Source organism: Agelaius tricolor, unplaced genomic scaffold (assembly GCF_023055355.1).
Source record: "Agelaius tricolor isolate 1412-34295 unplaced genomic scaffold, bAgeTri1.0.p SCAF_22, whole genome shotgun sequence".
Taxonomy (NCBI): Eukaryota; Metazoa; Chordata; class Aves; order Passeriformes; family Icteridae; genus Agelaius; species Agelaius tricolor.
In genome coordinates, this window is record NW_027269282.1 from 8,562,191 (window position 1) to 8,583,986 (window position 21,796).

At 43.8% G+C, this 21,796-nt stretch overlaps 1 protein-coding gene across 2 annotated transcripts; it reads right to left on the minus strand.

Annotated features, from left to right (window-relative positions):
- Window positions 1–11,382: 11,382 nt before the first annotated feature.
- Window positions 11,383–21,408, minus strand: PRLHR (prolactin releasing hormone receptor). 2 transcript variants are annotated; one of them, XM_071446256.1, is made up of 3 exons: window positions 21,203–21,408; window positions 19,828–21,036; window positions 11,383–14,769 (listed from the first exon to the last, which is right to left on the minus strand). In XM_071446256.1, exon 2 carries the CDS (start codon window positions 20,902–20,904, stop codon window positions 19,870–19,872), a length of 1,035 nt encoding a protein of 344 aa, XP_071302357.1. In that variant the 5' UTR covers window positions 20,905–21,036; window positions 21,203–21,408; the 3' UTR covers window positions 11,383–14,769; window positions 19,828–19,869. The 2 variants fall into 2 exon arrangements, with proteins under 2 accessions (XP_071302357.1, XP_071302356.1); XM_071446255.1 differs by having other exon boundaries at window positions 19,828–21,090.
- Window positions 21,409–21,796: the final 388 nt, after the last annotated feature.

Consider the following 21,796-nt stretch of genomic DNA (forward strand, 5'->3'; position numbering starts at 1 on the left):
TCTGCTTCAGAGGGGAGAGCAACAAATCAGATCATGTTTGGCACCTAGTTTAGTGTAATATGTTGACTCATTGCTGCTCTCTGGATCTGTATATTCCTTACATCATCACTAATAGGTTGTCCATAACTTCTGCTTGAAACTTGCAGTGTCTCCATTGCATGAGTCCTAGTGCAAAATAGAAATTCCCAACACTCCAACACAGCCCTGGCCTCTCTGCTCCTGCTCACATCAATGGAAAAGTTCCTTTAGACCTTGGTAACAGAGGGTCAGTCACTAAAATCAAAATCCTTTGGAGAAAAAAATCCTACTATAATCTACTTTTAAAGCTCAAAATCTTCTTGAGTTCTCTTATAGTATGTGAGAATGGACACTGGCAAGAAAAGACACCTTTGTAATGTAAGATAGATGTTTAACTTGGGAAAAAATGGGAAGAGCTTATATTAACAGCCCTGGATTGCACTCAAAGTCAGCTTGACTCCTGGAAAAAAATCCAGGCAGATCTCTGGGCACTCACAAGGAGCCTGGAGCAGGTGCAGGTGGTGCAGGACTAGCTAGGGAGCAAGGAGGTACAAATCCCCACCCTGGAAAATACTGAACTAAACCAGCCTGGTGCACTGGAAAACACTGAACTCAACCAGCCTGACTGCAAAGGTGCATAAAGAAGGACAGAATGGTTGGAGTTTGAAGCAACCTCTGGAAATCACTTGGTCCAACCCCCCTGCTAAAGCAGGTTCAGCAGGTGACACAGGATTGCCCTCAGGTGGCTGGTGAATATCTGCAGGGAAGGAGACTCCACAGCCCCTCTGGACAGACTGTTCTGGTGCTGAATCACCCTCACAGTAAAGAAGTTATTCCTCATATTCAGATGAAGCTTCCTGTTTCAGTTTGTGCCCATGTGTCTTTTCTGGGATAAACAGCCTCAGCTCCCTCAGCTTTTCCTTGTTAGAGATGCTGCAGTCCCCACATTCTCCTCTGGACTCTGCTCACTTGTTCTTTGTCTGCTCACTGCCACTAACCCTCTCCTCCTTTTTCCAGCACAGGGTGTCGTGGCAGCGCTGCAGCTTTCTGGGATAGCCAGAACAGGCTGTAGAACACCATTTGCCTTCTATCCTCACTCACAGCCTTGTGCTGAGTTGCTTAAATGTGTAAAAATCTTGATGCTGCATCTCCTGTGAGTGCCTACAGGGACCACCGCTGTGTCTCATTACGCTGAGCTGGGAAAAGAGCAGGAGTTAGTTACTGATGGCAGAGCAGCCCCCAGAAACTCTAGCTGGAATTTCTATCTTCTTCTGCATTTGCCTTTACTGTAATCATGTTTCAGAATAATTTCTGTGTCAATCTCCCACTTCCAAATATAAATGTCACTTCTCTTGCCCGGATTCAAAACAAACTGTCAATGTGAAATAGCTTCTAACACATTAATAATGAAATACCGTTTGACCCCCACTGAGAATAAAATGCTAGGACTAATCATACCATTCTAAAGGGCTTATAAATCAATAAACCAAGAGGCACTGAATGAACAAAATGCTGATTGAAATCATAAGCACATCAAGTATCTGCATATAATCAGTGTCACATGTTTAAAATAAAAATAATTTTTAAAAAAAAAGAAATAGTTTTCCCTAAACATGTGGATACGCACAGCGCCTTGCTAGATTTTATTCTCACAGCGTGATTTGATTCCTCACCATGGTGGATGAAAGCACAACTGACTGTTAGAAAATGAGGGCAGCAGATCACTTTGTGATGTGACATTCACAACCCAAGTGGTACCAACCTCATAATAAACTGTTGCAGTAGCTGGGACTTTTCCTGTGTCTCTCTCCCCCCTTTGCTGCTGGGATGCCAGCTGGCAGCCCTTGGCTGGCAGCAGTTCTGATGCAGTCTCTCAGGCCAGGGCTGTGTCAGGGGCCAACATCCCAGCTAGCAGCTAACCCAGGTGCCTGTCTGGGGTCACAGGCTGGGGACTGCTGCAGTCCTGTCACACCTCAGACCCCACTGCCCTCTAACCCAGCCCACACTACAGCCTGGGCAGCTCAGGGCTCTACTTCTCCCTCCTACCTGCAAAATGTCCAACAGAGTTTCCCATGCCTTTCTCCCCCTGAAGCACCTGTTTTGTGGGCTTTGGTCCCATGGAAATTTTGGGCAGCAGCTCCACTGGGATGGTCACCTCTGGTATCTTGTACAACACACTCATTCAAAGTTGGCTGTTTTGGTGTCCTTAGCTGGATACACAACACACCTGAAAATCCTCCCTGGGCGAGTCACTCCTCCCCATCCCACTGAGGCAGGGGAAGATTTGTAAGTTGGGGGAAAGCTTTTCTCAAATTCATGTTATTCTCTTTGGTGATTCACATGACTACAGGTAAAGAATTCCTTCCCCGTTTGGGGGTGTCTGTGAAGCTCTTATATAAAAATATTGTCAACCTTCTGTTTCGAAGGATTCCCAAGATGTTGGCACCATGGAGGTGTCCAAGCACCTTAGCTTGGGCCCAGGGGACCTGGCAACACAATCCAGTGTTTGCAGGTGTAGCACCTCCTGTGAAAGACCCTCCTGAAGAAAGGAGCAGCCCTTTGTCAACTGACACTTGATCACCAAACCCACAGCTGCTCTCCCTGCATTTATCACCCAAACCCCGACCCTTTTGTCCCTGGAAAGGAGCCTGTGAGAAACCTCTGCTACTTTAGAAGTGGCACATTGCCATTTTTAGCAAACAAACCTTGTTTCAGAAGTAAAGGCTGGCACTGGATGTACAGAGAAATGTTAGATGCAAAACACCAACAGAGCAGCTCCTCAATTTTATGGAAACTGGTGACAGCAATTTCCTGTGTGAGAGTAAGAATGGTTCTTATTTACAGTCAACTCCAAATTATTTCCTCATATACTTTATTGAATCTTTCTTAAAGATAGATTCTGTAACCCTCATTTTTCATATTTCATATTTCAAGAAAAAAAGTTTGCATAATGCATCAAGAATCATCTATAAATTCTTTCTCTGAATTCTGATGCAACTTATTGAATAAAATACAATAGAAATGAAGATGCTGGGAATTCAAGACAGAGTTTTTAATTATAAATGTCAGAGTAAATGAGCATGAGATTGTCTTGCTTAAGAATTGTAAATTAAGTTAATGGATATTGAGATTAAGTCTTTTTTGAATTTATTTTGCAATACTTGATGTTAATAGAAACTTACGTTGTGTATTAGTCCAAGTGTCTTTAAAGACTTTTAGAGTCATTATTCAATGACGGATGCATGTTTTAAAAAATTTGCATTTCTGAATAGGTAAATGGATTAATTTAGAGAGGATCATGAAAAGCTTTGCAAATGTGTGTTGATGAACCCATTAATAAAACACAAAATGCTTTATTCACACAAGATAGGTAGGCTCACCCCTTGTTAATATTCAGCAAGGCTAAAATATTACTGTGAAGTGGCACTGAGGCATCGTGATCTTCAAATGATATGGGGTAGGAGCTTCTTTTGATAAAACCTTCTGGGGAAACACACCACATCAGTGTTTAAAGTGTTTATCTTGTGTCACACATGTTATTCCAATTGTGTCACTGAAATGCTGCTGCCATTTGAAACATTTCTCCCTAAGTGAGAGTAGCTCTTCACAAGTGAGGTATCTCTTAACAGGTGCTTTAAAAACACAGTGGAACATGCTCAGCATGGGGCTCTTTTCATCCTTTGCAAGATGACTGCTGTTTCTTCATCTCTTACTTCCTCTAATAAATATTCAGTGAACCTCTTTTTTCCACAGGGGTGATGAGCCTACAGCTCTCAGTCAATGTGTTGTAGCCACGTGTCCTTGTTGGATCCAGTGAGCAGGGCAGCAGGGCTGTGTTGCACTGAATCCATCCTGCAGCATTATGGAATTCAGGCACCTCCCTTCCAAAAAGGATTCAGAAGCTCAGCCCCTGCTGGAATTCACTGCCTAGGAGGTGGATATTTCAGTAAAGCCAAGATTGAGCCATAGATTTTTGGATGTGTTGCCTCCAGCTGTACCAAAGCTCTGGAGCCCCAGCTCTGCAGCATTCTACAGCTCATCACTGTAGGTCTGTCATTATTCATCACTGTTGCTTTCTGTCACTGCAGACTCTAATTCTTTCGGGATCTCAACTGGAAATTTTTCATGCACAGAGGCAACTGAGGCCTCAGAGAACATCACAGGTCACCAGGACAGTGTATGAACTCATTAACAGCAGAGCACTAAGATGAAAATATATTTATATGCTGGGAAATAGAAAGAAGTTGCCATTACCTTGCACATAACCTTGCAAAGTTTCTCCTACGTGCCCTTCTTCACAGTCCACCCAAGCTGTCCATTCCTGTCTCCAAGAGCTTGGGGACTGCCAGCAAAATCCCTACTGAATGATCCTCTGCAGGGCCATCAGTCACATCTAAAGCACTCAAATGTTAGGAAATGTCAGGATTTAAGCTGCTGAGAGAACTTTATATTTGCCCTTTTGTGTGTTTGTGCTGTACAGGGTAAAGCACTACTCCAGTGAGTAAAGCCAGAGATCCTTAACTCCCTGTAGCAATATGAGTGAATTAGGTCACTAATTCAAATGTTTCTAACATATCTACTGTCCCTTCAATAAATATTTAACACCTGCTTAATCACTGGCACCTTCTGAAGTCACTTTGCAAATTTTTGAGCCCTCCTTCATAGCAGGAAAAAAAAATCATTAAGTAACCTGGCTGGCAATGACATTTTTTCTCGGAATGGAGCATTCCCTCTGTCCCCGGAGCTTCTTGTAGGGATGAAAGGTAAATAAAGCCTGGCTTTGCTGCAGTTTCTCCATTCTGTAGCTTCCACTGACACCTGCTGGAGGCAGGCGCTCCCAGTTTGAGCTCTGTCTCCAGACAGAATTATTGTGACACGCATGTTATTCCAATTCCAGCCGAGAGGGCTGGGCAGTGCCGTGTCCAGCCCCGGGCACAGGAAGGACACGGAGGGGCTGGAGTGAGTCCAGAGGAGGTCACAGAGATGTTCAGAGAGCTGGAACCCCAGCCATGGGCACAGGCTGGGAGAGCTGGGGGTGTTCAGCCTGGAGAACACTCCAGGGAGACCTGGGAGCCCCTTCCAGTGCCTGGACAGGTAGAGAGCTGGAGAGGGACTTTGTACAAAGGCCTGCGGTGATGGGAGAAGGGGGAAGAGCTTTTAACTCACAGAGAGAGGTTTAGATTAGACTTTGCTAAGAATTTCTTCCCTGTGACACTGGTGAGGCCCTGGCACAGGTTGCCCAGGGATATCTGGGTGCCCCATCCCTGGAAATGTTCCAGGGCAGGTTGGACAGGGCTTGGAGCAGCCTGGGATAGTGGAAGGTGTCCTTGCCCATGGCAGGGGGTTGAAACTAGATAACTTTTAAGGTGACTCCTAACTCTTTTCATGTTAGAAATTTCTGCTCAACATCTGAAGCAATATAGGAAATGACAGTAAAAAATAAAAAAACAAAACAAACCACAAAAACAAACCACTAAAATATAGGCACAGTCCTAGAACTTCAAAAACTAGAAAATGTATAACAATTTTTACAATAGGTTGTTTATGTTGGTGTAAAGTGTTCTTGCTCTGCCAAGCCAGGGAACAGAGCCAGTCTGATAGAGCTGAACCTTTCCTTCACTTCCACTAACATCACTGTTTGTGCTTTTGTAAACACTAAGAGCTGTGTGCAACTGAAAATGCCTTTCCAGGGTTGTCTCACAGCATCCAGCTCATAGCAGTAGAAATCTGAAGATTAGTAAAAAACTTAGAGGTCTCTACAAATAATTATTAGAGTGCTGCCCAACAGGGGCCACCTAAGATGAGGGTGTTTTTTGGTTTGGGTTTTTTTTTTTTTTTTTTCCTGGTAGGAATGGAAGGGTGGTTGAATTTTTGGCTTTGCATCTTTTCAAGTTCACGTAAAGCTTTCACTACCTGGTGGCTGAAGTCGCCCTGGTGGCATCCAGGAGGTGGCAGTGGAGGAGCATCCATCGCTCCACGAACGCCGGGCTCGGGGCTCACGGTTCGGGAGTCGGGATTGGGGCAGCTTGGACACATTTGGCAGGTGCTGAATGATGGAACAAAGCGTGCCTGGCTCAGGGAAAAGCAGTACCAGAGAGGGAAATGCAGCCCAGGGGCTCTGATCTGTCCCCGACCGAGTGCGGCTTATTTTCTGCTAAAGACAACAGGATCACCTTGATGTCTTTTCATAAATAAACACTAAAAAACCCTCCTATTTCGTGTGTTTCAGGGATATTTGGGTTTGCTTTAATTTTCTGTACAGTAGTGCTCAAATGGAAGTTTCTTTCTAAAAAATCCCTTTAAAAGGAAGAAAAAGACAGGGAATTGTTGTGAAAATCTTACAAAGTCCTCGATTCAATTCAGCTTTTAAAAGTAGATGTAGAAATGTAGGGAAAAAAGTGTCATGGGTAAATGAGTAGTATGAAGCAGGGCAGAACTCTTAGTTAGACTCCAGCTCTTTTTTTGAGCAGCACAGGGGCACTGACATGTTCTCTTCTCAGCACATCACAATTAAAAAACAAATACTGGAGAAGATTTTGAAATATGAGGAAAAAGTCACAAGTTCTTCAATTTAAAACCAGAGAATTTGCCTACAGAATGCAGTGACTAAATGAGGCTTCTGTCACAACTATCAAAGAACAGCAGGAGCAAGAGGAGTCAAAATTTTAAGAAGTGAAGGGACAGGAAAGGATTTTACAAGTGATATCAGGAGTAGCAAGAAACAATTCTCAATATACATTGAGAAACAAAGGGAAAGAGACTGCACAGGTTATTAGTTCATCAGCAAATAAAAGAAGGGGTCATCAGCAAATAAAAAAAGCCAGGAAGGCCAAAGTTCTCTGTGTCTTTTTTTGTGTGTTTTTAAGGAGAAAAGACCAAGTGCAAAGACTTCAAGCAGCAGCAGCAGAGCAGGGTGAAATCCACATGGAAAAGCACAGGGAGGCAACAGCACACACAGAGAAGTGGAAAGTTTCACACTGCCTGAGCCTGATGCATTTCATCCCAAGATACTGCAGAAGAATATGATAGAATTAATGTCAAAAGCACTTAGGTTATCTTAGGGAAGTCATGGGGTGTAAATAAGCATCAGAAAACTGGAGAGGAGCAAATGTATTCAGTTTCTAAGAATGGAAGGAAAAGATTAATCAGGGATTTGTCTATCAGTCAGCTTGCCTTCAAATGCCAGAAAATCCTGGAAAGCACAAAATCTTTGTGAGCAGTGCAAGAGAGCAAGGCAATGAGGAAAGTCAAAATGGATTTTTCAGCTGCAAATCCTCTCACAGCAAACTCATCTCTTTTTATGAATGGGCCCTGGGCCCGGATGGAGAGGAAACAATAAACAGCATCTAAAGTCACAGAATGAGCTTTGATACCCTCTCATTCAAAAGGGAAAAAAGTGGGTTCTGCATCAGACTCTGGCATGGCACAGGTTCAAAAGGCTGAATAAACATGCTGGACTGATGAAAATGCAGCAATTTTCCTGCAATCCAGGATACTCTTTTCTGAACAAAAGCCATGACATGTGCCTTTAATGGAGGAACATTCATGCAGCACAACACTCAAACACCCCTTTGAGCCAGAGCATGATGATCCATTTCCTAATGTCCTGTCCTCCCACAGAGCAATTAAAGCAAATGTTCTGTGAGAGCCAGCCCTGCTGGAAGGGACTGTGATAAAGGAGGGATCTGCTGCCTCCACTAATGGCACTGACTCATTTCCCAAAAGCTGAAACCACTACTGTGACCATCAGTAATGAAGGGCCTGACACATTCTAAAATTCCTTTTCCTATAACTGGCCAAGATTGAACCTTCCCTCTGAGCTGCACATGAAGCCAGTGCAACATTGATTCAGCACTTTCACAAACCTTTTAGCATGGGCACAAAAAACCCAAAACTTTCTGCCATAGCTTGTGAGAGTTGCCTTCACTAGCTAAGATTGCTGAATTTTAACATCATTGCTCTTATCTAGTTACATAGAACACAGGCTTAGCAAAAACATCAACCATCACAAGCAATGTAACCTGTTATTTACTACAGAAACAGTAAATAAATGCTAGGGCACAAATCACAGCCTATGTTAATGCAATTCCTGTCTGTGCTGGCAGACCATGGTTATATTTCTGAAAATATATTAGAAATAAACCACAAAAAAGAATCCAAAGAAAGTGTAGTAAATAGGAATCTATCAAGTGTGAAGGGACAAAAAAGACCACCCTGAAGTCTCTATGTGTCCTGCTCATGAAAAGCAATGAGTTGGTAGAGTTACCTTCTTCCTCCTTTGCTGTAAATATCGCATATTAAATATTAATTGGTTTTGCTTGGAGATATACAAAGGGATTTGCACTAAAATCAGATGAAAAGAGTCAGGAGAACAGGAATAAAACGGCTTTGGAGAGCTGGGAAACACCAGAGCACCACTGGTGGGAGCCAGTGTGGTGCTCCTGTTTCCCATGGTGAGGCTGGAGGGGTGGAGCACACTGGATCCTCAGGTCCTGCACAAGAACACATTGTGGAGTACACAAGTCCTGTTGTGTTCATGGATGCAGCCCATTGGTAGGGGGAGTTTTGACTGGGTTTTTTTGTTTGTTTGTTTGTTATTTATTTCTATTTTAATGATCCTTCAGTTTTGGGGGTTTCACATTGTCTTTCTGGTAGGGAAAATATGTAGGATAAAAGTGAGCTTTATGGGTTTGTGTTGTCCTGATTTGCACAGCTCTTTTTTGTGTCTATGCCAGCAGACGGAGTTCTGCTGGACAAGCACGGATTTCCTTGGGGATGAGTGCTCCTAGGTGTGCAGGAAGAGGGAGTGGGGAAAAATATAAAAACTGATGATCCCTTAGAAGCTCAGCAGATGAAACAGTTTCAAGCAATGGCAGTAAAATTTCTGAGTGCTGGCAGGGATTTGCATGGTGTGTGCAATGGGCTCCTTGAAGATGTGTGATTGCATCCAGAGGGTGAGGCAGACTTCACTGGGGGCTGCTGGCAGGGAGAGGATTGCAGCATGGCTGGAAAGTCACACAGCAGTGTTAATGTTCACATTCCCAGTCCCAGACTGTCCAGGGCCAGCAGGGTTTGGTGGTGAGGCAGTGAGGGGTTTAGAATTAGGAGCTGTCCTGAATTGTCCTTCCTGCCCTAATGTGTCCTCCTTCTGCAGGTGTGGACCATGCTGGGGAGGGACTCTGAGCTGTCCTGATGGCTGCAGACCCAGAGCTGCTCTGTGCTGCCTGGCTCTGGAGCTGGCCCCAGGCCACAGTGCAGTCACAAGAGTCACAGCAAGCACCTCCGTGTGCTCCCTGTGCCCTCTCTCTGGTACATTCCCTTCTGCAGATTTTGGGCTTTACTTAACATAAATCCTGTAAGATTTTACTTCTTGCTGTCCTTTTGACAGTAATGGACCATTAACTAACTGGAGATAAAACTGAAAGCATAAATCCCTCTCCTTTAGGGAATTAGAGAGCAGGTTGAGGATGCAGGCTGTGAAAGGCAAGAGGAGCTCACTGTAATCTCAGACAAGACCTGATTTACTGTCCCTGGCAGGCATCCCCACCTGTGCCAGCTGAGGAACACGAAAGCAGAAGTTGAGGTTTGTGCTGCAGGACTGTTGGCATCTGCCAAGGGAAAGCCTTTGGCCCTGGAGATTGAGCTTGTTTGCCAGGGTCTTCCCTGGGAGACAGTGAGGGGAGTCTGGGCTGCTGAGGAGTTACTGCAGAGACTGATGCTGACTCTGATTGGAAGTTGGGTGTTTTTATCTTTTTTGAGGCAGGGTGAGATGAGAAGAGCCAGAGCTTTGCTCATGGTAGAGGTGAGGGAGGAAAAAGCACAAGGAGCCTCTGCCCCAGGGGAGTGCCCAGACTGCTCCCAGCCAGGCAGTGGGATGATGAGATGATGAGATGATGAGGAGATGATGAGATGATGAGATGAGATGAGATTATGAGGCAGCTCTGCAGGTTGGGGTGTACCAAGTCCAGTTCCCAGGCCTTTCCCTGGGGTCTCCAGTACATAGCTCTGCTATGTGTCTGTGGGAGTGAGTTTGCTGATGACTCCCTTCACTAGACCTTGAGGTCAGCCCCTACTGATTAAAAAAGTTAATTACCTTCCTCTTGCAGGAATGACTCTATTTTCAAGGTCTTCCAGGCCATTAATCAAGCATCTTCTTCTGAAAGCAGTTTTAATTAAAAGTAAGTCATCTTTAGGGCCAGGTGGCCAAGTCAGAGGGGGATGCCTTCAGAGACCTCACTGGGATCTGTGTGGTGAAGGGAGTGCTTCATGTTTATACCCCCAGCCTTCCCCCCACTCCTGGTGGGTTGTGACTATTCTTTTTAGTGTCAATCTGAATATTTAAATGCAGTTTAAATCTATAATTTATAGGCAAATCTCAGAAGAGTTCAGTCACCTCTTGGTGCTGAGGGTGTCTCTGAAGCAGCCCCCACTGCTGTGCTTTGGGGTCAGACTCAGAGGGTCGAGTGAAAGACTTAAAATGTCAAAGTTTGTGGTCAAAATTAGATATTTTGTCTTCGATTTTATATATTTTCAAGTTTGTTTAATGTTTTCATTACCACATCTCTCAAGTGCCCCGGTCGTGTCCAGGAGGTGGCAGTGGAAGAGCATCCATCACTCCACAAGCACAGGGAGCTCACAGCTCACCAAGGGCAGAATCAGGGACTGCTGTACCCCACAGCACAGCAAACAGCTGCAGTCTGGGGGGTTTTAAGAGGTACCCCCATCTGGGATGCCCCAAGTGCCAGAATCTGTGGCTCCATAGTTAATAGCCTGGAAATGTGTAAGGAAATTTGTTCACTTGAAAGCCAGGAGGAGAAAAGCTGTGTGTAATTGCAAAGAACTGGATTTCAAAGCAGTTTTAATCATTTTAATTACTCAAATGAGTAAAACATCTGCATGTCAAGTCCACTGCAACTGACTAAAAAGCATACAGGATTCTCAGAGTGAAGCAAACTAAACAGAATAGTGCCAACACCATGTTTTAAGTTCATATTTGTTGATGAGCCTCTAGTCCCCTTTTTAACTGCCCTCATGCTGGGATAACTGCCTCCCTAGAAATGCACAAGGAGGTATTGGAGAACTGAAAAGTTTCACACTGCCTGAGCCTGATGCATCTCATCCCAAAATACTGCAGAAAAATATGACAGGATTAATGTCAGAACCACTTGGGGTTATTTTAGGGAAGTCGTGGGGTGTAAATAAGCATCTGAAGACTAGAAAGGAGCAAATATATTCTGTTTCTAAGAATGGAAGGAAAAGACTAATTGAGGATTTGTCTATCAGCTTACCTTCAACTGCCAAAAAAACCTTGGAAAGCACAAAATCTCTGTGAGCAATGAAAGAAAACAAGGCAATAAGTCAAAATGGATTTTTCAACTGCAAATCCTCTCAGAACAAACACAGTTCTCATTATGAATGGGCCTTGGACTGGACAGAGGGGAAACAATAGAAACCATTTAAAGTCACAGAATGAGCTTTGCTACCTTCTCATTCACAAGGGAGAAAAGTAATTAGTATAGATTGGACTCCTTGCTCAGGCAGATCCCAGGTTTGCAAACAGGAGACACAGGACATGGCCTGAAGCTTGTGTAGTCCTCACCTGCCTGTTCAGATGGCCAGGGCAAGAGGAAATAGGTGAGGTGATATCAATAGGAGAAAGAGACCCACTTGGAACCAAAAAAGGGGACAATAAATCCATGGGAATGAAATCTGAAACTTTTTTAGAAAGAACACAACAACTATGGACAGCATTTTAGGACTCTGAGAGAAATGGGAGGTCTAGAATAAGGGTAATATCAAATTCTTCATACACCCACAAATATTTTTTATCAAATTTCATTAATTCTTTTCTGTATTAATTTTCCATGGAGATTAGGAAAGACTTTTTTACTAATAAAGCAGCCTTTTTTAATAGGCTCCTTTATTAGTATCAGATACTTATTTTATTTTAATCACTGTCTTGCATATGTGGGCTCTGCCTGACTTCATGTAATTGCACCTCCTGATGACACAGCCTTGGGAAACTTGTTGTTTAATCAGCTGAACCCTCTCTAAAGCACTCCCACCCACCCCAGCCTGCAGCAGCACTGTCATTTTTCAGCAGGGGGGGTCCTGTGTGTGTTTAAAGGCTCTGCCTGCTGGGCTGGGGGGGCAACTGATGGTGATGGAAGGGCACTGTGCTCACCAGAGGCTGAGTTCTGCTGGGAAATGGGATGTAAGGGTTGCTGGAGGTAGGGAAAACAGGTTTTGTTTCTCTAATGAGGAGAGAATTGGTGAGAAAACAGCTGACTAGCAGGTTCCAGGGAAGAAGGAATAATTTACAATACTTTGGTGAATAAAGACCCAGCCACTTTATGAAATGTTTTAATGCTGAATGCTGAAGGGAAACTGATATTAATTTCTTGTGAGGAGGTGATGCTTGATAAACCTACTAGCTCCAGTTAAGAATTTAGTTTTAGCTGTATGTTAGGATGATAATTGCATGTATTTGTGCTTAGCCCCATGGTTTGTGCCACATGGACTCCAATCTCCCAGAGCTGTTAGCAGGAGATATCTCAGATCTGGGATTCTTCCTAGAAACTGTACAAAATGTGTGGAGGGAGGAACTGCTGCATCCTGAGGGCCTCTGATCTAGAGGGGGAACAAAACAAAGTTTTTCTAATTCCCAAAAGGGAACTTGGGAATATTGTATCACAGAAAACAGGTTGGAACTTCCCTTGTATTCTATTGTCCTTCTGCTAATGTAGTTTAGAGTAATCTGTAGGGTTTGTCATTTCTGCAACTATTTTTAAATAGGTAAATTGTGAAACTCAGTGAAATTGTAAAACTCCACATTACCTTTTATCGACCTCATTGAGTCTCAATATTTGAATGTAAATAGCTTCAGATTTAGAAAGCTGTACTGACACTCTTCATTTAGTTTTCATTCACAACTGTTAAAAATTTTAACACCATTCTTGTGTCAATCCAGCCTTCTCCAAACCCACCTTCCATCCCTGTTTTTAAATACTTCATGTGAGAGCTGGAAGAGAAAGTGCTTGCCTAATTATGCCTATTTTCAACACTGTAAATTAAGCTGATCATGTGAACAGTTTCTTCATTTAGCAATAAGCAAAGAATGTTAAGGACTGTGAAATAATGCAAATTTTGTCAGACACTGTACACAAGGTTTTTGGGGGGGTAAGAAATGTTTGGAACAGTACTTTCCACAATGCCTTAAAAGCAAATTTTTGTCACTACAGCAAAACACAGGTCTTCAAAATCTTCCTTTCACTTTGTCTATGTTGTTGTCGGAACTTTGACAGGTGATGATTTGCATTTCCTCTGTCCTCAGTCTGTGACAGTTTTCCAAGAGGAGGTAGTTTCAAAGCAATCTAGAGTTAGCTGTGACAAGTGACAATTGCATGGGTGGCACAAAAGGCTTTTACAAATAGACATTATTTTATGCAACAGACATTAATACATGTTTTAATGAAGGAGTGATTCACAATGATAATATTATTGACTTGTTAAGACTTAACAGGTCTGCCATATGCTGTTGAATGCTTCAGATGGTTTCAGATTTATTTATTTTTTTTTAATCTATGCATATTAACAACAGATGTTGAATTTTAAAATGATCCAATAATCAAGGGGAAATCGTTCCAAAGCTGAGTGTTAATTTTGTCATGTAATTATTTGAAATTCTTTGTATGTCTTATATATTGGTTATTTAGCTCATAGCTAGCTCTTGCACATGATATTTTTTGTCATCTTGCTTCCTCCAGAGTTTCCTCCAGTTGCTGAGGAGTGGGTTGGCCGAACACTTGCCTTGGAACTCCATCCCTAATCTTTCAGTTCTTTTTATTAAAAAACCCCTTTCACAAGTGCATCTGCCCTCAACTCCTGTGCCTCTGGACTGCACAGAAATGGGATGTTCCTGCTTTTGCCTGGCTTGCCCCTGTTGCACTGAGGGGGTGAGGGGAGGGAAGAAGGATACCACAAAGCAAATACACTGAGCTGACACACCGCAGGTGGGGGACCCCGCTCTCAGAAGGATTGAGTGGCTCCTCCATTGGTACAGGAACAGCCTTTGGGTGATTACAGATTCACCCTTTGGCTGGTTATTGATAGCTTGAAGATCAGAAATTTGGTTTTTTGCTTTCTTCCTTGCCCTGCCTCCAGGAGCTCAAGTTGAGGTTGGTTCACAGCACAACCTGTTGCTTCTCCTTCCCACTCCTGAGCACAGCAGGTCACAAACTCAGCTGTGGGTGGTGGCAGCCTGGGACAGTGCACCGTGGCTCCCATGTCATTTGCTCTCTCGTTTTCACCTGTCTCGTGGGTGTGATGGAGTAAATAAACACATCTCCAGTGGCTGGGAAGCTCTAGAAAGAGAGACAACACCTCGAGCTGATCATCCTCCCCAGAGCAGAGCTGCCCTGGGCTGAGCAGCCACCTTTGTGCTGATGCTGCTGGGGAGAAGCTGAGCTGCACTGAGTGATGCCCAGCCCACCCCCAGCACCAGCTTCTCACAAAGCACAGCATTAAAACCCCTCCTGCTGCTGGGAGCCACCAGCTGCCTTTCCAGCATGTTTTCTGGAGGTCCAGAGCTGTGCTCAGCAGGAGAGGCAGAGCCCATCTCCACACTGAAAGCTGCAGGCTTCTCTTTGCAGTCCTCCTGCTGCTGCTTGGCTCCTGCGCCTCATGGAAATGTAGGAATTGTAGGAAATGCAGGTGTAGAGATTTTTGGCATCATCTCCTTCTGGATGTTCCCTGCAGAAATTAAAAAAAAAAAAAAACAAAACAAAAACAGGAAAAAAAAAAACCAAAACCAAAACAACAACGAAAAACCAAGCAAATAAACAAAACCGACAAAAACAAACAAACAAAAAACACAGGGAAATTACAATGTGATAATTAACATAAACAAGATGCAAAGGATGGAGAGCCCAGTCAGTTTCAAATAGGTAGCAGAGATTTCAAATTGATTTCCAATGGGCTGGAGACACGAACTGGGGAGTTCTTGAGTGTATGCTTTATCATTTGTATAGATTACTAACTCCATTGACTTAATTTGACGAAGCAAACTGTAGAAAGGGAAAGTCAATCCTGTCTACTTCTTGGTGAAGAAAGTACATTTATAGATCCTAAAGGGACATAACTCCCGATGAGATACATTTGAGCTTCATGCCCTTTACCTCTCACTTTTTGCCCTCTAGGGAGGCAGCCTGACTATCAAGTAGTTATTCCTGGATCATTTAGGTTGGAAAACACCTCTGAGATCATCAAGTCCAACTGTTAACCCAGCACTGTCAAACCCCCCACTAAACCATGTCCCCACGTGCCACATCTTTTAAATCCCTCCAAGGATGGTGAGTCCCCCATTCCCCTGGACAGCCTGTTCCAATGCCTGACCAGCCATTTGGAGAAGAAAATTTTCCTAATATCCAATCCCTGCGTAATCCTGTGTGGGTTCCTAAAAGAGAGAGCACTCAGCTCTCTCTTTTAAAGCGATGTCTTTTTCTTCCCCAGGGAGCAAGAAAATAATAAAACAATAAGAAAATTCCAATATTCCTGATTTCAGGTGGCAACAGCCTTGAGGGTCCTGCTTCCACTGAGTAGCTGATCAATGGCTTCAAAAGTCTGGGGGAGAGTTAGGGGAGCAGGGAGGAGAGAAAAAAATAATAGAAAATTTTATTGAAATCAATCTGGAGAAGCCTGTCCCATCTGGTTGTCACTACACATTAATAGACTTCAAACCTTCTCTTGAGACAGGGATTGTGAAAATTATTTCCAAAGGAAAAGTCCCATGGATACCTCAGATGCATCTGCAGCTCCTCTCTGGGACTTTCAGTGAAGCATCTTGTTGCTGTGGAGGGAAATCAGGTGCAAGGGATCAGAGTTAGTGATGGTTGTGACCTAAAATGAGGTCACTGGGCACGGGGAGAGTATTTACTTGAGGTAAACACAAAAGCCAGAGCTGTAAGTATCAGGCCAGGCCAGCTGGAAATCCACACAGCAAATGGCTCAGTTCAGAGCCTGTGTGGCTTGCAGAAAGAGAGAAGAGGATACTCTTCATTTTAAGAAGCCCTTTTCCCTTTAGAAATCTCTCCCTCTCTGTATGCCTTCCATGAGGCAGAAATGTTTGCTTTGATCCTTGAGCAGCCTTTTCTCCAGGGCAAGGAGGAGTAATGTGATTTTTTTTTCCTGAGAAAAGAAAAAGTTTGTGAGCAGTGAGAGGGGAGGGCTGAAGGTAAAAGTTTGTACTACATTTCTTCATGCAGAAATGGCCAAATGGCAGTGGCTTTACCAACAGAATGTTGTTTTTGTCTTTACCCTCTTCTCTTCTGGTGGGGAGATTGATTGATGCATTGTACAGTTCTCTTTCACATTTTTTTATCCCCAGATGCAGGGGTACCATTTTCAGCTTCTGTCACCTTAAACAACTAATTACAAATCACCATTGACACCTCAACAAGGAAAATTTGCTGAATTAAAACTGTACAGAGTCTGTTCTGGTACAACTATACCTGTTGTCCAGCAGGTTGGAAAGCCCCCAGCTCTCCCCAGTGCATCTGTCAGCTGTGAAAGGCTCACCCTGCTCCTGTGAGGGATGCCCTTATGGCAGGAGCTGCTTTTGCCCCCCAGATAAACTGACCTTCCCCAGACCTGGTGCAAATACAACTCTGAGTTTTCTTCAGCCAAGACCGAGGAACATTTATTTAAAGCAATGCATTTGCTTTAAATAAATCACCAAGTTGGTTTTTGGTGACTGTTCTGAGTAGATATCCCTGAAGTGAGGGAAAGACCAACTCTATCTGATCCTAACTGAGGTTTTATCGTTTTCCTTTGGTTGTCTGAACTCAGAGTTAGTGAGCTTTGGTCACTTTCTAATCTAATTCCTGATCAAACACTGCCTTATTTTTCTATGTGTTTCACTTTCTAATCTAATTCCTGATCAAACACTGCCTTATTTTTCTATGTGTTTCATGACTGCATTGCATTTTAATGCCAGCCCTACTCTAGGCCACAGGGAGTAGTTAATGTTTGATCAAGCACCAGAGTAGTTAATAGGTTTATCAAGTTTTGAACCAAGCTACTCTACAAAATAAAAGCATGCCATGATTTCTTAAACTGCAATTAAAAAATATTCCACCAAAAATGCCTCAGTGATGAGCCCTGGTCCTTCCAAGAACTGCAGAAGTTCCCTGGAGAGGGGTGGAGATTAGCAAGAGCGTTTCACATGACAGCTTTCAATATATTTATTTGAATAACTGGATTACAGAAGTGCATCAACATGCCTCTAAATCTCATTACTGTTTATTACTCTGGATATCAGACAAAACAATAATTAAATTGGGCAGAGATTCTTGGGGCTCAGTTAACAGAATTGGGGCTCAGTGAACGTGGCTGTGCTTCGTTCTCTGCCCTGTGGAACCCCCAGACCTCTAGCTCAGGACTGGACCTCTTTTGTGCAGGGAAAGCCTGGAAAAATGGCATTACAGGACCACTGAGGTGGACCAAGGAGGCTGTGGAGGACAGAGAAGGAGCTTCAGGAGCCCACAGCTGGGGAATGCAGATAATTCCAGGGTGCATCTGAAAACCTGCTTGTGAGGAGGGCCTGAAATGGGGGCAGGCTCTGAGCTTTCTGCTGCAAATTCACATCCTGACAGAATCAGGGCATGTACAGGTTAAATCAGCACTTAGATGAGGGTGCCAGCTGTGCTGGGCATCTCCAGGAGCTGCCAGACTTTGGCACTGCTCTAAGAGCAGCTCCAGAGGCAGTCTGAAGAGAGATTGCATTTGTCACTGTGGGAACAATCTGTGCACTGAGCAACCCTTCATTTCTGTCTCAAGGAAAAGCAAATAGAGAGAGAAATCCTTGTTTGCTTCATGCAGCTCTTGGCAGTCACCATCCCCAGTCATTATCGTTCAAGAGAACACGAAGAAGTCAAACTGCAGTGATGGCAAATGAGGGGAGAATATGATGTGTAAGGAGGAAAAAATCCCAGGACTGCTGTGGTTTAGAATTCTGGGAAGACTCCACTGGGCTTTGGATCCCTCTGGGTGACAGCACTGTCTGTATTTAGCGCAGGAGGTTGTAGACAGTTTCAGTTTGTACAGGTCAATCTTAATTGACTTCTACAAACTGAAAAAATAGCAGTTTGAATTTACTTAATTGCACAGAAGAAAAATCTCTAAAAATCAGGATTTTTTGTTATTTGAAGCTGCTTTTTGCTTTGTTGTTTCAGTGCTCCCTTGGTGTCCTGTTCTCTGTACTCTTTAAAAGAGTCCTGAAAATAAGATTGAAAAGCTTTTAAAATTAGGTTGGTTTGTTCGGAAGTGGGCTTTTTAACTTTTCAAAGTGGCCAGTTATTCCAATAACTTACTATTTTGAGCTTCAAGGAAAAACCATTTCCTGAAATTCAGCAAAAGCAAAACACTCTTTAGAAGGTCACTCAAATCTTTAAATAGAGGTAGGAAAGGCAGACACACATAATCACAGAGTGAATGCAAGTAATACCCAATTTAAATGGACCTTCTTCATTCAGTGCCTCTGTAATCAGCTTTTAATGTCCTCATTAGCAGCACTAAAACAACTTGAAATTGTAGCAAGTTTGTGAAATGGGATTTCAAACGTTTTCCCAACACTTTTCACAGGATGTGCATTCAGATCTGGGGCGTTTTTTATCAGATTAATTTTACAGAAAAACGACGAGCAAAATGATTTTCACAGATTCACAGTAGGATTAGATTTACAAACTAAAGCAGCCATCCTCTCTCTCCCCGTCCCCTCCTGTCCATTTGCATTGTCCCCAGCAGAGAAGTCTCTGTGCAGGTGTGGTCAGAGAGATTCCCTTGCTGACCATGGCCAGAGCTGCCCCTGGATTGTGCTGCTTTTTTGGCTGATGGCAGTTCAGTGCCAGCAACTTTCTCATGCTATCCCAGATTGCAGCTGAGCAGGCTGGAAGAAACCTCTCAGAAATTTGTCCTCTGCACTTAACTGTTATACCAGATATTTTCAGGGAGGAAGAAACTAGAAACCATTAGGCTGATTATAGCTTCTAACTCCCTTTGAAAGGTGAATGTCAAAGGAAATTGTTTCTTCCCAAAAGACTCCTCCAAAGGAGAGCGCCTGCTCATCCTCTGTGTTTGGCAGCTCTTTCTTTGACTGGCCATGCAATGCTCATGCTTGGCTCAATATCCACAGCCCCTTCTGTCTCTTGGGGCACCTCCAGAAGGGCAGTGCCGAAGCCTCTGGCTCTCTCTGGAGATCAAAGCTGAGGGCAGCATTGACACATGTCAAAATCAGCTCCTCAGGGAATGATGGAATTCACCTTGGTGCTGTCAAGGCTGTGAGGACAACACAGCTGACTTGCAGTAGGGTCAGCAAATTGGGGCTGCATGAGGAAAAAATTTTGGCCCTATCCCAAAAAGGGCTACAGGAACGCTGTGAGTTCTCCACCCTAGAGCCTGTGCTAAGGAATGGACTCTGGGTAGACACACAGATTTAATTTTTACCCAATCCAAAACACCCCCTCTTTGAGATATTTAGGTTTCCTATTCATCCTTGCTTCTCTTTGTCCCCAAAACCCATGTTTGTACTGACAGTAATATCTAACACAGATAGAAAGGATCCCTGTATTTTATTGTGCTTACATCACCTTGGCTTCTAACTCCAATCAAAGCAATAAAGATATTATTGAGGCATGACATCTGCCTGTCATTCTCCATTAGAAGTGGAGGTGCACATGGGACTTGTGTTGTTATAATTGAGCCCTAAGGGCAAATGTCAGGAATGAGGACTAATTAAAAGCGGAAAAGACTTACAATGTTCATGTACAAAGGAGGTGCACTCCCACCAGCTCTCATTTACAGCACCACACTGGCCATAATGCAGTTTGTAGCGGGTCCAATTTTCTTCTTCCTCCAGGCAAACATTTTTTTCAGCTCTCCCCTGAAGCTGTCATGGAGCCAGGCATAGAGGAAGGCATTGGTACAAGCAGACATCATTGCAAACCAGTGGCACAGCAGCTGGATGAAGTTGAAGTACTGCTTGTCAATCAAGCTGATGTCAATGTCCTTTATCATGTTGAAGATGTGCAGGGGCAGCCAACAGACTCCAAAGGCCGCCACCACTAAGACCAGCAAGCGAAAAGTCTTTCTCCTCCTGGCTCTGTCCCACTCAGCTTGGCCCTGGGTGACATTGCCTGGGACTACACGGTTCTTCAGCTTGACTGAGATCCTCAGGTAGGACAGGGAGATGACAGCCAGAGGCAATACATAGGTGATGATGAGGGTGCTGTAGGCGTAAGCCAAGCGATCTCTTTTCATGTGGAACCAAAACTCCTCGCAGATGGAGAAGTCCAGCTCCGGGAACTCTGCGTGGTAGGTGTGCACCAAGGCTGGGGCAGCCAAAGTGCAGCTCAGCAGCCAAATAGCAGCCAGGATGTAAGCACAGATGGGGATGGTGAGCCTCCTGCGGAAGGGGTACACCGTGGCACAGTACCTGTCCACAGCTATGACAGTCAGGGTGAACACAGACACAAACACCGTGACAGGTTGCATCAGGAAAACAAAGTAGCACATGAAACGCCCGTAAACCCATCCCCGGGGCTCAAAGGCATAGGCCAGGGTCAGGGGCACACAGGTGGCACACATAAGCATGTCTGAGAAAGCCAGATTGCCTACCAGAAAGTTGGTGACATTGTGCATTTTTTTTGTCTTGCAGATGACATAGATGAGAAGGTAATTCCCAATGACACCAATAAAAACCACCAGCGAGTAGCAGGGGATGATGAGTGGCTTGAAGGACTGAACAAACTGGAGCCCTGAGAATAAATTGCTGGTGTTGCTGTGAATCGCAGAGAGGAAGCTTTGGGAGGTTAAATTGTCCGAATTCATCATTTTCCTCCTTTTGTTGTCCGCCGTCAGCTGAGTGGAGTAGTTAGCACTGTGCTGCTCCTGCACTCAATCAGGGGGGATAACAGATGGATCACTGCCTGTCCAGAGGTTGCCACATGGGTAGTAAACAAGCAGCTGGAAAAGCAAAAGGTGAACTTGTAACCCTTGAGAGGCAGCTTTCAGCAAATCCTAAGAAAAATCAAATACAACCAATTTCCATTAAAGTCCTCCTGTATTTACTATTAAATCTAGCTTTTGACAGCATGCCACTTAAAAAACATTTAATACAGTGAGTACTTACTGCTGGGGGTTTTTAATCCCATATGATTTTCCTGTGGATGCCAAGAAGTGCCCTAGATGTCTGTCTTCTGCAAATCCAGGAGCGTGTGTCTGTGTGTGTGTGTGTGTCAGAGAGAGAGAGAGAGAGAGAGAATATATGAGTGAGAAAGAGGGCGATGTGCATTTACAAGCTAAGTGGAGATCACTGTTTTTAAACAGTCTTCACTACTAGGTCATGACAGATTTATGTAGAAGCTTTTATCCCCATTGGCTGCCCTGGGTATTACGTTGGTCTTTGTGTGTTTTTTACTGGTAGTAATTAGTTCCAGAATATCCTTTCAAAAATTCCCCTCTCCTTCCAGTGCATCTATAATTGCCCCTCACATCTAAAAATCAATTTACTTTCATTAACATGAACCTGCACAGTGTCTAATCCTAGATTAGCATTTCCAGAGCCCCCGGAGTGTCCAAAAATACTACCTGTAATTTCGTTGCTATAATGCGACGGTAAAATAGAATTTTAATCACATGCTGAAGGCAAATAAATGTTTATGCCACTAGAGGGTCTCAGCTATGTACCTGTGAATGAAGTTAGGATTAGAAATGTGCATTTAGC

Bases quoted from the DNA above. Each gene is read 5' to 3' on its own strand.
- PRLHR (XM_071446256.1), bottom strand. From the start codon at position 20,904: ATGATGAATTCGGACAATTTAACCTCCCAAAGCTTCCTCTCTGCGATT.